This window comes from Moschus berezovskii, chromosome 12 (assembly GCF_049115385.1).
Source record: "Moschus berezovskii isolate FMDL1 chromosome 12, NW_MosBer_1.0, whole genome shotgun sequence".
Classification (NCBI taxonomy): Eukaryota; Metazoa; Chordata; class Mammalia; order Artiodactyla; family Moschidae; genus Moschus; species Moschus berezovskii.
Genome location: NC_142471.1, coordinates 28,505,369 through 28,522,189, shown reverse-complemented (window position 1 = coordinate 28,522,189; position 16,821 = coordinate 28,505,369). Strand labels below are relative to the sequence as shown.

Genomic DNA, 16,821 nt, shown 5'->3' with positions numbered 1-16,821 from the left:
ATTCATAGTCACCTGCATATCCCTCCCCAGTCTCTACTGCACAGCACACACAGGAAGAATTCACTGCTTGCTTGGGCAGAGCAGGATTCTGGTTGAAAGTGGTGGTGGCGGTGAGGGGACTGGCCAGGGTTATGAGTGTGACCAAGATGAAGGGGGCACTGGGGGCTGTGGTCAGGGTCAGGGCCATGCAGGCAAGAATACCAGGATGTGGTCAGGGTTGGTAGCAAGTGTACTGTGCTTCTCTGCTCTTAGCCTTGTGTTTCAGGTGGGTGGTCTCAGGTTAAAGGCAGGCATGCTTTTGGGCTTTTGATGATCTCCTGGCCAGCCCCTGCAGCCTGAAGTGTCAGATGAAGGTCCTAGACTCTGCCCTTCCATTTCCTGGACCTGGTTCTATAGAGCCTCTCTGTCCCCTGCTCCCCCTAAATGCTGCTCCCAGATGCAAGGTTCCTCCAGGCATTACCCGAGGCTTTTCCATCACTGCCTACCCCATCATATTCTATAAGCAAGTGGGGTCCCCTGCCCAGGGTTGGCCCTGGAGGCTCAGTCTTGGGTTGAGAGGATGAGGCTCGATAAAGCCAGGTGTGAGGCACCACCAGGGGATGTTGGCAAAGCCAGCTGGGATAGGGAAGTCATCCGGCAACCTGCTCTGGGCGAGTTTCTGCTGAGCCTTTGTCAAATCACAGCGAATCTCCTAACCTGGCAATCTGATCAACTCCTCCTGAGGCCGGTAACGCACTAACTCTTCCATCAGCATGTGTTCACCGTCTCCACAGGCAGTAGCCTTTAATGGGATGGGGGTGGGTGTCTGGGCGGTTGGGGGGGTGGGGGGCGGGAAGGCCCACTGGCCTGGTGTCAGACCATGATCTGCATCCCTGGGATCGCTGGGGGAGCTGTGTGGGGCCAATGAACCAGTGTGGAGATGGATTCAGTGACTGATAATTTCAGACACGGAAAAGCACTAAGGTGTGCTTGATATTCGTGTCAGACAAGCTGTGGTTTGGTTTCAGGCCCCTTTAGATCTTCAGAGGAATGGAAAAAGGAAGTGAAGAAGAAAGAGGGGCCCAGAGAGAGACAGATGACCTTCCAGGAATTCCCTTGAACTTCACGGAATGTGGCTATAAATGAAGGAACACAGGACACTATCTCCCTGCATGAGCCCCAGCTCCTGTTCCACCCCAGAGGGGGTCCTGAGGCTCTGAAATGAAATTAGGACCATCAGGCTATCCTTGGGTCCCAGGGCCCCGTGCCCTCCCTGGCCGAGTGGGGAGGCAGTTTGCTAGGGGACAGCCTTTGGGACAGTCTGAGTAATGCTCTGAGTTGTGGGGACAGCCAAGGATGTGGGGACACAGGGTTTTAGCAGGGCTCCAACACTCTGGGAGCACACTCACTACCCCAGTTCCCAGAATAGCAAGGCCAGTGCACCCCTGGGTACTTACAAACACCTCAATGGTGACAGAGACAGTGCTGTTCAGAGGGGGGTTGCCAGCGTCCTTGGCCATGATGGTCAGATAAATCAGTCCATTGGGTATCTGTTCATAATCCAGGGGGCGGCTCACGCTGATCACTGAAATGACAGAGAGGCCCCAGGCCCTCTGTAAGCAGACTTTACATGCCCATCTGGCCAGGGCTCCCCTTTGGGCAGAGAGGGTGTGGCTGGCTTGGCCTGGCTTTTCCCTCCTGCCTGTGAACTCCCAGAGCCTCACAGACTTGACTGAGGTTTACTGACTACTTGATCTGTGCCAGGCCCACTGGTGAGTCCAGCAGGTGGCAACTGTTTCGGAGGTAACAGAAGCTCCACTTTACAGATGAGGAAAGCAGGCTCAGAGAGGTTCAGTGTCTTCCCCAGAGACACACTGCACATGCCTGAACTCTCACCTTTTTCTTTCCTGCTAAGCCATTGATGTTCAGTTTTGGGAAGGAAGATGTACTGGCTTGGGAGTGGGGGCATGGGTAGTGTGCAAAGGCATTACCCACAATATTAAACTGCCACTTTCTATTTGGGAAACAGAAACACAATTACCACTTTACTAATATAAAACCAAGGAGGGTTCTTGCTGAGAAGGTGGTGAGGTGTGAGGGTGGGCAGGGGTGTGGGACTGCTCAGCTTTTAAAACGGGGACACAGATCTTACAGAGGTCCTTAGGCTGTAGCATCCTGAGCCAGGATGCAGCTTCTGCAGGTATATGTCTCTGACACAACTGTGGGGTAGGAGGAGGAGTGAGTCCCACACTCAGAGACACCCAGTGCCCATCTGCTCTATCTTGGGGACACTGAGTTCATCTTCCAACATTAGGGAAGCTTCGCAGAGGAGAGGACATCTAAATGATCTTAAAGCTAGCCAGAGGTAAAAGGGAAGCAGGGCAAAGGGATCGGGAGGAAGGGCTTTCCCAGTGGAAGGAGCAGACTCTGCAAAGACACAGAAGTGGTCCCTGTCAGGTGAGAGTGCAAGTGGTTCTCAGCAGTTGGACTCTGGTGGGTAGGCAGGTGCTGAAAGGCAACCAAGAGCCAGATCACAAGGGCCTTCCTGGACAGTTTTGCTGTGTGACTTTGGCAAATTGCCCTCTGTCTCTGGGCTTTGGAAGAAAAACAAGTGGTCTCTTGGGATCTTGGAGCTTGAGGTTATTGCTGCTATTTCCTTCCTGGGATCCTAAGATCAGGACCCACAGTGGGGCAGGTAGGGCAAGTTCCAGAGTATGGAACTGTGCCTGGCCAGGCAGGGAAAGGCCACTGCCAGGAAGGGCTGGGCAGTAGCCACAGCATGCCCAAATGATGGTGAAGCTTGGGTAATAAGCCTCCCCCCGCTCTCCACACACCACAGATCTGCCCAGACACCTTTTCTTAATAGAGACCCCACACATGGTGGTAACTTAAGAAGCCCTGCTGCTGCTGCTGCTGTGTCATTTCAGTCGTGTCCGACTCTGTGTGACCCCATAGACGGAAGCCCACCAGGCTCCCCCGTCCCTGGGATTCTCCAGGCAAGAACACTGGAGTGGGTTGCCATTTCCTTCTCCAATGTGTGAAAGTGAAAAGTGAAAGTGAAGTCGCTCAGTCGTGTCCGACCCCTAGCGACCCCACGGACTGCAGCCTACCAGGCTCCTCCATCCATGGGATTCCAGCTGGCCACAAAACTAAGATTCAAAGATCTGGCTGATGGGAGACACAGACCTTGAGCCTATGAAAAGGTGACCCCATGCCGCGTGCTGCTCCAGCCGACAGGAGCTGTGGGCAGCTCCCCAAGTGGTCCAGGGTGTCTGGGAGGCAGAAGGGCCCCGTCCTGAGACAGGTGTGAAGTGCAGCCCTGTTCCCACCTGTCGACCCTCCTTCCCCAGGCCGGGCCCTCGTTCCCGCACATACCACCATAGCCTTCATACACGCTGATGTCGAAGTAGCTGCCGAAGGCAGAGGCATTGACGATCCTGTAGGTGATCTGGTTGTTGGGAGGGGAGTCTTCATCCGTTGCCTGGAAGGAAGATGATGAACAGGGCCCATGAGCTTTCAGTGATGCTGGGGCCAGAAGAGGATGGGAGGAAGAAAGGGCTGGCCCCTCTCTGAGCGCCCTTCTCTGGGTGATCCAGGCTTTCCTTGTCCCTGCGTTGGAGGCTACCCTCTGGCTCCCAGCAGACACACATGATGTAGGGGTGTGGAGGTATCCTGGAGAACCTAGAGGGCAGGCTGAAGGCCTAGAGGGAATAGAGGAAGTCTAGGCCTCATCCAAGGATGAAAAGGGTCTCTACCATACCTGGCATGACCATCATCTAGACCCCTAGTCCCAGCTGGACCTTCCCATGCATGGAGGCCTTCCCTGACCACTGGACTGGGTTAGGTCCTGTGCTGGACACCCCATTAGTCTCCTTCCTGATTATAGCCTGTCTACTTTCTGCCTTCCTTGCTCAGACTGTCAGCTCCATGTGAGAAGGAACTTCGTTCCTTGGCTGCAACTGACACCTAGAGTTCCGCCCGGTGTCTGGCACACAGCAGATGTCTAATAAGTGCAGGCTGCGTGAATGGAAGGAGAGAAGCAGACAGTTGCAACGGGGTCAGGTACCTCCTCCTCCTCGACTGTCTCTGGCGTGGCTGCATTAATTAGCTCTTTCCAAACGTCTCTGACCCTAGGAGCCTCCAGGGGCCTCCCTCTGGTCTGCGTGTAAGAGGAACTGGGCAGGGTCTACTGGGGAGCCACGGCCACACTGGGTGGGCACGTGGTCGTGCCTTCTGTGTGTCCCCCATGCCCACCTCTTCCACCTTGCCCTTATCCCTGCCTCCTTCAGAAATAAGTTCTAATTGGAGGCTCTGGGTCCTATCACTCTCGGTAGGCAGTGAGGAAGGGGCATGAGATGTTAAGAAGTTTCTGGTTACAGGTCACCGACGTATGGTGGAGGGACTCACTGCAGGAGGATGCCTGAAGCATGGAATCTCAAGTTCTGGTCCTGGCTGTCGACTAATTCACTGGGCCTGCCCCTCCCTTCCTGTTTCCCCTTGCATGAACTGGGTTGTGCCCACGGTCTCTGGTGCCTTCCAGCTGCAGCAGTACCTGACTGCAGGCTCTCACTAAAGGGTTTGGATGGGGGACTTTACACAAGGAACTGCTTGGCACTTACCAAGGGAGATGCGGGGTGCTGACTGGAGACCTAAAATCTAAGCCAAAGCAGACACTAGTCTTACTCAGTAACCAGGGATGCAAAGTGATGCTCAGAGGAGGGCCTGACACAGATTGAGAATGTGATCCCTGATCTGAGCAGAATCCTTTGTGGATGGGTGTCAGCACTTCATGCAGTGGCTTTACAAAGGGGTGGTCAAGGAGATGGCAGAGAGAGAGAAGGACAAGGGAAACAGACAGATCAAAGGGCACCCCGGCATCTTACCCGGAGTCGCACCAGCTGTGTGACGGAAGGCTCATTTTCTCTCAGGGCGCCCACATAGGCATCCTTCTGGAAGGTGGGCACGTTGTCATTGACATCCAACACGTTGATCCTGACCCGGCCTGTGGTCTCCTCACCACCCCCGTCCCGGGCAATGACCGTCAAGGTGAAGCGCTGGATGAGTTCGTAGTCCAGTCTGGCAATCAGCATGATGAGTCCTGTGTCCTTGTCCAGAGAGAACCTGTGTCAGGCCAGGAGGAGGAAGGGAAAGAACACCCTGGTTTAAAGCGGTTTGTGGATAAGGGCCTGCATTTACCAGCCTGTCCTTGCCCAAGGTGATTAACAGAGAGACATTAACGAAGTCTGAAATTTGCCTTCTTGTCATTTTCCCTAAATAAGAAGAGCAGCTATGTTTAACAGGAGGTGGTGGGCAGGGATCAGGACCACATGAGAGAGGAATGATGGTCGGGTACTGAAAGGGCAGAAGTATGCTGATTTAATCAATGAAGAAACTTGGGCAGAATGACGCTCCTCTTGCTGTGGACAAGAGTTTCTGCCTACTGCAGATATTTAGATGTTAAGAAACTGCAATGGTCAGAAATTCCTAAAGTTGATACCACAGAAGTACAAAAGATTATTAGTGACTACTAAGAAAAATCATATGCCAACAAACCAAACAATCTAGAAGAAATGGATAAATTCCTAGAAACACATGGACTACCAAGACTAAACCATGAATAAATAGAAAATCTAAGCACACTGGTCACTGGTAAGGAGATAAACCCCATAATCAAAAATCTCTCCCAAACAAAAATCCAAGACCAGGTGGCTTCACTAGTGAACTCTATCAAAAATTTGAAGATCAATCAATTCTAATCCTTCTCAAACTCTCTCCCCAAAGAGAAGAGTAAGAAACACTTCCAAACTCATTTTATGAGTCCAGCATTACCCTGATACCAAAACCAGATAAGGACAACACAAGAAAATTACAGGCCAATATCCCCAATGAACAAAGATACAAAAATCTCAGAAAACATTAGCAGATCAAATTCAACAGAATGTTAAGAGGATCATACACCATGATCAAGTGGGGTTTATTCCAGGGATGCAAAGATGGTCCAACATCTGCAAATCAATGTGACACATGACACCAACACAGTGAAAGATCGTATCACATGATCATCTCACTAAACACAGAATAAGGTCTAGTGGTTAATAATCCACCTGCCAATGTAGGAGACATAGGTCCGATCCCTGCTCTGGGAACATCCCACATGCTGCGGAGCAACTAAGCCCATGTGCCACAACTACCACGCCAGTGCTTGGAGCCGGCGAAGCACAACTACGGAGTCCACACTCTAACTCCTGAAGCCTGTGCTCCTGGAGCCCGTGCTCTGCCACAGGAGAAGTTACACTCTGTAACCCCTGAAGCCTGTGCTCCTGGAGCCCATGCTCTGCCACAGGAGAAGTTACACTCTGTAACCCCTGAAGCCTGTGCTCCTGGAGCCCATGCTCTGCCACAGGAGAAGTTACACTCTGTAACCCCTGAAGCCTGTGCTCCTGGAGCCCATGCTCTGCCACAGGAGAAGTTACACTCTGTAACCCCTGAAGCCTGTGCTCCTAGAGCCCATGTTCTGCCACAGGAGAAGTTACACTCTGTAACTCCTGAAGCCTGTGCTCCTAGAGCCCATGCTCTGCCACAGGAGAAATTACACTCTGTAACTCCTGAAGCCTGTGCTCCTAGAGCCCATGTTCTGCCACAGGAGAAGTTACACTCTGTAATTCCTGAAGCCTGTGTGCCTAGAGCCCATGCTCTGCCACAGGAGAAGCCATTGCAACAAACCCATGCACCACAATGAAGAGCAGCTCCTGCTCACCACAACTAGAGAAAGACCAAGTGCAGCAATGAAGACCCAGGCTCGCTGAAAATAATAAATAAACCTTCTTAAAAAACACAGAATAAGCATGTGACAAAATTTGGTACACATTTATGATAATAACTGTCAACAAAATGGATATAGAGAAGTACCTCAAGACAATAAAAGCCATATGTGACAAGCTCACAGCTGACATTACACTCAATGCTGAAAACCTGAAAGCTTTTTCTCTAAGATCAGGGCCAAGATAACGACGCCCACTCTTGTCACTTTCAGTCAACATAGTACTAGAAGTCCTAGCTAGAACAATTAAGCAAGAAAAAAGAGGGCATTCAAATCAGAAGAGAAGTAAAACTGTCACTATTGACAGATGACATAATATTATATGTAGAAAACCCAAATTACCCCACAAAAAAAAAGGTTAAAATCAAAGGAATTTGGTTAAGCTGCAGGATACAAAATCAATATACAAAAATCTGTTCTGTTTCTTTGTACTAATAATGAACTAACAGGAAGAAAAATTAGGAAAAAAGTCCCACTTACAATTGCACACACTCACAATAAACAGTAAAATACTACCTAGGAATAAATTTAACCAAAGAGGTGAAAAACCTATACACTGAAAAATATGACATTGATGAGAGAGACTGAAAAAGACAAATAAAAAGATATCCCATGCTCATGGATAGAAAGAATTAATATTGCTAAAATGTCCGTACTACTTTAAGCAATCTGCAGATTCAATGCAATCTCTATCAAAGTTCCAATGGCACTTTTCACAGAAATGGAACAATAATCCTAATATCTGTGTGGAACCATAACACAACCCCAGAGCCAAACTAACTTTGAGAAAATAGAACAAAGCTAGAGCCATCACACTCCCTGATTTCAAACTATATCACAAAGTTACATGAACTAAAACAGTATGGTATTGGCATAAAAGCAGACACACAGATCAGAAGAACTCTGGTCTGAAGTGCTGGGTGGAGGCCTCTGTCTGAGGTACCCTATACATAGCAAGTGAAGCTAGATGAAGCACAAGGAAAAGAAAAAAAAAGTTCTTCTTGGAAGACATGATGATGGAGTAGAAGGATGTGACTTTACCTCTTCTTACAGAAACATTGAAATCACAATTAACTGATGAACAACCATCAACAAAAAGAATCTGGAACCTATCAAAAAGGATATCCTAGATCCAAACACAAAGAAGAAGTCACAACAAGATAGTAGAAGGGATGCAGCTGTGATAAAATCAAATCCCATACCTGCTGGATGGGTGACCCACTGGAAAATAATTATATCATAGAAGTTTTTCCATAGGAGTGAAAGTTCTGAGCCCCGTGTCAGGCTCTCCAGCCTAGGACCTTGACAATGGGAAGAGAGGCCCCAGAGAATCTGGCTTTGAAGGCCAGCAGGGTTTGATTGCAGAAATTCCAAAGGACTGGGGGAAACAGAAACTCCACTCATGAAGTATGTCCACCAGGACCCAGGAAAAAAAAGTAGTGCTCACATAAGAGCCTGGGCCACACCTACCCGCTGGTATTGGAGGGTCTACTGTGAAGGTAGAGCAACTATGGCTTAATGCATGGACAAAGAAACTGGAGGCAGCAGTTCTGGGGAGTACTCATTGGGAGCCCTCTTGGAGGCAGCCATTTTCTCATTAAGGCCTGGCTCCAACCCAAAGCCTGCAGGCTCCAGTGCTGCGACACCTCAAACCAAACAGCCAACAATGTGGGGACACAGCCCCACCTGTTAGCATACAGGCTGCCAAAAGTCCTCTTGACTTTCAGCAGTGTTAAAGAAGCTTGCAGCAATTATCTCTTCAAATATTTTCTCAGGTCCCACACAGCTGCCCACTAGACACACCCCGACATGTCTCTGTCCACCAGAAGGACAAGATCCAGCTCCACCTGCCAGTAGGTAGGAACCAGCTGCTCCCGTCAGAAAGTCTGCACAAGCCTCTCAGACAGCCTCGTCCAACAGTAGGGAAGAATGCAGATGCAAGAAGAACTACAACACTGCAGTCTGTAGAACAGAAACCACAATCACAGAAAGTTAGACAAAATAAGATGGCAGAGGAATGTGTCCCAGATGAAGGTAAAAGATAAAATCCTAGAAGAGCAACCAAGCAAACAGGAGACAGGCAATCCACCCAAAAAAGAACTCAGAGGAATGATAGTAAAGATGCCCCTAGCTCTCAGAAAAATAATGGAGCCACAAATCAAGAAGACATAGGAAATATTTAACGAAGACCTAGGAGAACTAAAGAACAAACAAACAGATGAACAATAAAACATCTGAAATGAAAGACACACTAGAAGGAATCAATGGCAGAATAAATGAGGCAGAATACAGATAATACTGAAGATAGGATGGTAGGGATCACTGCCACGGAACAGAATAAAGAAAAAAGAATAAAAAGAAATTAGGACAGTCTAATTGGGACTGTCTCTCTGGGACAACATTAAATGCATCAACATCTGCATGACAGGGGTCCCAGAGGAGGAGCAGAGAGAGAGAAAGGACCTGAGAAATATTTGAAGAGACAGTAGCTGCAAGTTTCTTTAACATGGGGAAAGAAACAGGCACCCAAGTCTAGGAAGCACAAAGAGTTCCAAAGAGGGGCTCTTTGGGAGTCTTTAAACCCAAAGAGGAAGATGCTGAGACATATTAGTAATTAAACTGACAAAAAAAAAATTAAAGTAATAAGAGAAAAGCAACAAATGACATAAAAGAACTTTCATGAGTTTATCAGCTGATTGCTCAGTAGCAATTCTACAGGCCAGGAAGGAGTGGCACAATGTATGTAAAGTGTTGAAAGAGAAGAACCCACAACCAAGAATACTTTACCCAGCAAGGCTCTCCTTCAGATTTACCGCAGAAACCAGAAGCTTTATAGACAAGTAAAAGCTAAGAGAATTCAGCACCAACAGATACATTTTACAACAAATTCTAAAGGAATTCTCTAGGCAGAAAAGGTCTAAACTAGAAACAAAAAATTCATGAATATGAAAACTCACCAGTAAAGACAAATATACAGAAAAAGGTAAGAAATCATCCACACACAAATATGGTATCAAAACTAAGAAAGTGTGAGAATGCAGGATATGGGAGAAATATTTGCAAACAATGTAACTGACAAGGGATTAATCTCCAACATCTATCGGGTTGGCCAAAAAAGTTTGTTTGGGTTTTTCCATAAGACCCAAATAAACATTTCTCCAAGGAAGACATACAGATGGCCAAGAGGCACATGAAAAAATGCTTAACACTGATAATTATCAGAGAAATGCAAACCAAAACTACAATGAGGTATCACCTCACACCCATCAGAATGGCGATCCTCAAAAAGTCTACAAACAATAAATGCTAGAGAAGGTGTGGAGAAAGGGAACATTTTTACACTGTTGGTGGGAATCTAAATTGGTACAACCACTATGGAGAACTCTATGGCGATTCCTTAAAAAACTAAAAATAGAGCTGCCATCAGTTCAGTGCAGTTCAGTTCAGTCGCTCAGTCGTGTCCGACTCTTTGCGACCCCATGAAGAGCTGCCATATGATCCAGCAGTTCCACTCTTGGATATACATGTGGAGAAAGCCATAATTTGAAAATATACATGCACCACAGTGTTCACTGCAGCACTATTTATAGTAGCCAAGAAATGGAAGCAACTTAAATGTCCTTTGATAGAGGAATGGATAAAGAAGATGTGGTACACCAGTCAGAATGGCTGCTATCCAAAAGTCTACATGCAGTAAATGCTGGAGAGGGTGTGGAGAGAAGGGAACCCTCTTACACTGTTGGTGGGAATGCAAACTAGTACAGCCACTATGGAGAACAGTGTGGAGATTCCTCAAAAAACTGGAAATAGAACTGCCATATGATCCAGCAATCGCACTCCTGGGCATACACACCGAGGAAACCAGAATTGAAAGAGACACATATACTCCAATGTTCATTGCAGCACTGTTTATAATAGTGAGAACATGGAAGCAACCTAGATGTCCGTCTGCAGACGAATGGATAAGAAAGCTTTGGTACATATACACAATGGAGTATTACTCAGCCATTAAAAAGAATGCATTTGAACCAGTTCTAATGAGGTGGATGAAACTAGAGCCTATTATACAGAGTGAAGTAAGTCAGAAAGAAAAACACCAATACAATATACTAACGCATATATATGGAATTTAGAAAGATGCAAATGATAACCCTGTATACGAGACAGCAAAAGAGACACAGATGTATAGAACAGTCTTTGGGACTCTGTGGGAGAGGGTGAGGGTGGGATGGTTTGGGAGAATGGCATTGAAACATGTATATTATCATATGTAAAACGAATCACCAGTTCAGGGTCGATGCATATTACAGGATGCTCGGGGCTGGTATGCGGGGATGACCCAGAGGGAGGATAAGGGGAGGAGGGAGGTGGGAGGGTGGTTCGGGAAGGGGAACTCATGCACACCCAGGGCGGATTCATGTCAATGTATGGTAAAACCAACCAATACAATATTGTAAAATAATTAGCCTTCAATAAAAAAAAAAAAAAGAAGATGTGGTACATATGTACAATGGAATATTATTCAGCTGTTAAAAAGAAAGCAATAATGCCATTTGCAGCAACATGGATGGACCTAGAGATTATCACACAAATGAACAAATCAAACAGAGAAAGACAAACATCATATGATATACCTACTTGGAATCTAAAAAAATTACAAATGAATTTATTTACAAAACAGAAACAGACTCACAGACTTAGAAAATAAACTTATGGTTACTAAAGGGGAAAGGCAGGGGGTGAGGGAAGCGATAAATTGGAGTTTGGGATTAACATATATACACTACTATATATGAAACAGAAAATCAACAAGAACCTACTGTTTAGCCCAGGGAACTTTACTCAATATTCTGTAATAACCTATATGGAAAAAGAATCTGAAAAGGAATGGAGATATATATATATATATATATTTGTATCATGGAATCACTTTGCTGTACACCTGAAACTAACAGAATATTGTAAACAACTATACTACAGTATAAAATAAAAATTATATTAAAAAAAAAACACAGGAAGAATTAAACCAGGCACATACAAAATCATTTCAAAATAGATTAAAAACTTCTATGAAGACTCAAAACCACAAAACTAGAAGGAAAGCTAATGAGGAATTTTTGGACTTGACACAAATAGCAAAGTCAACAAAATAATAAACAAACAAGTGGGACTACATTAAAGTAAAATGCTTATGACAGCAGAAGAAGCCATCAACAAAATCAAAAGACAACATACAAACTAGAATATTTTTGAAAATCATGTATTTGGCAAAGCATTCATATCCAAAATATGCATGTAAAGATCTCATTATAATGCAATAACAAAAAAAGAAAAAAAAAACAAAACAGAAAACCAAACTAATTTAAAAATGGGCAGAGGCTCTGTATAGTGATTTTTCCAAAGGAGGTATACAAATGGCCAACAGGCACACAAAAAGATGCTCAAATCACTAATCATCAGGGAACTTCAAATCAAAACACAGTCAGATATTACCTCACACCTGTCAGAATGGTTATCACCAAAAAAACCAAGATGTAACAAGTGTTGGCAAAAATGTGAAAAAAGGGAACCCTTGGTGGGAATACAAATTAGGGAAGCCACTATAGAAACAGTATGGAGGTTCCTTAAAGAACTAAAAATAGAGCTATCATATAATCCAGCAATTCCACCACTGGGCATTTACCTAAAAAAACAAAAGCACTAACTTGAAAAGATATCTGCAACCCACATTCACTGCAGCATTATTCACAATTGTCAAAGTATGGAAACAATGTAAGTGTCCATCAAAGAATGATGGGTAAAGAAAATGTGGTGTGTGTATTCACGTACACACACACACACATAATGGAATATTATTCAGCCATAAAAGGAGGAAAGCCTGCCATCTGTGACATGAAGAGGCCTCCTAAGGGCAGTATGCTAAGTGAAATAGAAAAGAGAAAGACAAATATCATATTATCTCACATGTGCAATCTAAAACAAAAAGTCGCTCGGTCATGTCTGACTCTTTGTGACCCCATGGACTATAACTGCCAGGCTACTCTGTCCATGGGATTTCTCAGGCAAGGATACTGGAGTGGGTTGCCATTTCCTTCTCCAGGGGATCTTCCTGACTCAGGGATCGAACTCGCATATCCTACGTCTCCTGCATTGGCAGGTGGATTCTTTACTGTCTGAGCTATCAGGGAAGCCAACAAACAAAAACAGAGTTCATAAATACAGAAAACGTTGGTGGTTGCTAGAGGTAGGGTGTGTTACAAGGGTGGACGGGAATAACAAGTAAAGGGGGTCAAGAAGTACAAACTTATAGCTCTGAAACAAATGCCATGAGGATGTAATATACAGCATGGTGACAATCCTTAATAATACTGTATTACACATTTGAAAGTTGCTGAGAGTAGACTCATTATCACAGGAAAAAATGTATAGTGATGGATGTTAACTAATTCTAGTGATCATTTTGCAACATATACTGCATCACTAGGGTGAACACCTGAATGTAATATTACATGTGATTATACCTCGATAGAAATAACATATATTGGGGAAATTAAAAAAGAAATACTTCCATCCAGATAGTTTTGCACCAAAATGTTTTGAAAAGGCAGTAAAGCCTCCAACAAGGGGAGGGGTGGCTGGTCCTCTCTTGGGAGCATGTCTTCCGCTCGAGGGACTGAGCCTTGAGTAAGTGGTTGGCTAATGTCTCCCAGGGAACAGTAAGGTCCACTGACACCATCCTTCCATCTTCCTCCTCTAAACATTTCCTCAGGAACCTCCTCTGAGCTCTCAGTTGACATTTGTGTGCTCTGAGCTTGTCCACAGCTGCCAGCCACCAAGCCTGGAAGGTCCTGGCTCTGAGACCAGGAAAGCCCTAAGCCCAGAAGATGGGAAAGGACGAGAAAAATCCAAGATGATCAGAATAAGGCCACATGAACCTGGGTGTCCCAAGGGACAGGGGCATCCTGTGCACTGGTCCTATTGTTTTTCCTTCCTTTCATCTGGAGAGTAGCTGAGGATTGTTAGGTACACCTAACAGTCTCTGTCTCCTCCTGGTCATTTGTACGGAACTGGGACCAGTAATCCAAGCTGACAGCAACTGTCTTACTCATTATGTTGGGCTTCCAGATGTATCAGACACTTTGTTTCCAGAAACAGACATGCTCTCTGAATTCAACCTGGCTTTCGATCATATAGAAAATGAGAGGGCTTCACCTTGGCTCAGTTTAACTGAAGACAAGGGAAAGAAATGGCTCAGAACCTTGGTGGGTGACAGAGCAAAGCTGGCACAGGTCAGGGGGTGAGCTCACCCACCCACCTAATGATTGCGGCACTTTGAGAGCAACTTCCTGCTGTAGGCTGTGTACCCTGGTGATGAAGACCAAATGCTGAGTCCTGGCTCTGGCACTTATCAGCCGAGTGCCTCTGGGCAAGTAACACAGCCTCTCCGGGCTATAGCCTCCCCATCTGTAAAGTCGGGATAATAAGAGTGCTTAGCACCAAGTTCCTCCAGCATTTAGTTGTGAGGATTACATCACATAACATGGGCAAAGCACTTGAAAAAGAGCCTGACAAACAGTGAGGGTTTCCGAAATACAGCACTGCTGTTGCTGCCATTGTTATATCAGTAGTGTTTCAAAAGTGAAAAGTGACAGTGAAAGTTGCTCAGTCATGTCCGACTCTGCAATTCCATGGACTGTAGTCCTCCAGGCTCTTCTATCCAAGGAATTCTCCAGACCAGAATACTGGAGAGGGTAATCATTCCCTTCACCAGCGGATCTTCCCAAACCAGGGATTGAACCCAGGTCTCCTGCATTGCAGGCAGATTCTTTACCATCTGAGCCACCAGGGAAGCCCAAGAAGAGTGGAGTGGGTATCCTATCCCTTCTCCAAAGGATTCTTGACCCAGGAATCAAACCGTGGTCTCCTACATTGCAGGTGGATTCTTTACCATCTGAGGTCCCCAGGAATTTATTCCCGAAGATGGTGGAGTAGAGGAAACGAGCTCACCTCCTTTCAGGAAAACACCAAAAATCATAACTGCTGAACAATCACCATAAAAAAAAAGACTCAACCTACTAAAAAAAAAAAAAAAAGGGCTTCCCTGGTGGCTCAGTGGTAAAGAATCTGCCTGCAATGCAGGAGACCTGGGTTTAATCCCTGGGTTGGGAATATCCCCGGAGAAGGGCATGGCAACCCACTCCAGTATTCTTGCCTGAAGAATTCTCATGGATAGAGAAGCCTGGCTGGCTACAGTCTGCAGGGTTGCAAAGAGTCAGATACGACTGAAATGGCTTAGCAGCATCAGCATTAAAAATGATATTTTACATCCAAAGTAATGTAGAAGCCACAACACAATGATAGTAGGGGTGCTTTCATGATATAATTAAATCCCATACGTACTGGGCAGGTGACTCACAAACTGGAAAATAATTATATTGCATAAAATAATTATACTCCCACAAGAGTGAGAGTCCTGAGCACCACATCAGGCTTCCTAACCTGGAGGTCTGGCATTAGGAGGAACCCTCAGAGCACTTGGCTTTGAAGGCCACTGGAGTTGAGTACAGGAGTTCCATAGGACTAGGTGAAATAGAGACTCCACTCTTGGAGGGTGCACACAAGTTTCCTGTGCACTGGGACCCCGGACAAAGAAGCCTGGGCCGGACCTACTTGTGGGTCTTGGAGGATCTCCTGGGGAGGTGGAGGTCGGCTCTGGCTCACAGAGGAGGCAAGGACACCAGAGGCAGAAGCCTCAGGGAATATTCATTGGCGTGAACTCTCCTGAAAGTCACCATTTTGGCACGAAGACCTAGCCCTACCTATCTGACAGCCTGCAGGTTCCAGTGCTGGGACACCTCAGGTCAAACAACCAACAGGATAGGAACACAGCCCAATTCATCAGCAGACAGGCTGCCTAAAGCCATCCTGATCCCACAGCCACCTCTAAACACAGTCTTTAACATGGTCCTGCCCATCAGAGGGACAAGACTCGGCTGTACCAACCAGTGGGCAGGCACCAGTCTTTCCCACCAGGAAGCCTGCACAAGCCCCTGGACCACCAGCCTCACCCACAAGGGGGCAGACCCCAGCTGCAAGAGAAGCTTACAGTCCTGCAGCCTGAAGAAGGTCACAGAGAAAGTTAGACAAAATGAGATGGCAGAGGAATATGTTCCATATGAAAGAACAAGACAGAACTCCAGAAGACCAACTAAGTAAAGTAGAGATAGGCAATCTTTCTGAAAAAGAATTCAGAATAATGATACCAAAGATAATCCCCAAGACCTTGGAAAAAGAATGGAAGCAAAGAGCCAGAAGATACACGATATGCTTAAGATAGACCTTAGACGTACTAAAGAACAAACAGAGTTGAACAACGCAATAACTGGAATGAAAAATACACTAGAAAGAATCAATAGCAAAATAAATGAGGCAGAAGAACAATAAGAGAGCTGTAAGATAGAGTGATGGAAATCACTGCAGTAGAACAGAATAAAGAAAAAAGAATGAAAAGAAATGGGGACAGTTTCAGAGACCTCAGGGACAACATTAAACACACCGACATTTGGATTTTAGGGGTCCCAGATGAAGAACGGGAAAGGACTGAGAAAATATTTGAAGAGATTATAGCCAAAAACTTCCCTAACATGGGAAAGGAGACACTCAAGTTCAGGACATGCAGAGTTCCATACAGGATAAGACCAAGGAGGAACATGTCAAGACACATAGTAATTAAACTGACAAAAATTAAAGACAAAGAAAAAATACTAAAAGTAGCAAGAGAAAAAAAAATTAGAAGGGAATACCCATTAGATTATCAGCTGATTTTTCAGCAGAAACTCTGCATGCCAGAAGGGAGTGGCATGATATAGTTAAAATGATGAGAGGGGCAAACCTACAACTAAGAATACTCTACCCAGTAAGCCTTTCATTCATATTCAATGGATAAATCAAAAGCTTTACAGATAAGCAAAAGCTAAAAGAATTCAGCACTACCAAACCAGATATACGACAAATTCTAAAGG

The 16,821-nt window shown here is 45.6% G+C and overlaps 1 protein-coding gene across 1 annotated transcript in view; it reads right to left on the bottom strand.

The window, feature by feature from the left end:
- Window positions 1–16,821, bottom strand: part of CDH23 (cadherin related 23) — a 442,755-nt gene that overhangs the window by 131,283 nt on the left and 294,651 nt on the right. Inside the window, exons 15-17 of the mRNA XM_088841955.1 lie at window positions 4,863–5,100; window positions 3,355–3,460; window positions 1,437–1,564 (exon numbers count right to left, since the gene is read on the bottom strand). Of these exons, the coding sequence (XP_088698081.1) occupies window positions 1,437–1,564; window positions 3,355–3,460; window positions 4,863–5,100 (472 nt within the window). The remainder of the gene's footprint in view (window positions 1–1,436; window positions 1,565–3,354; window positions 3,461–4,862; window positions 5,101–16,821) is intronic.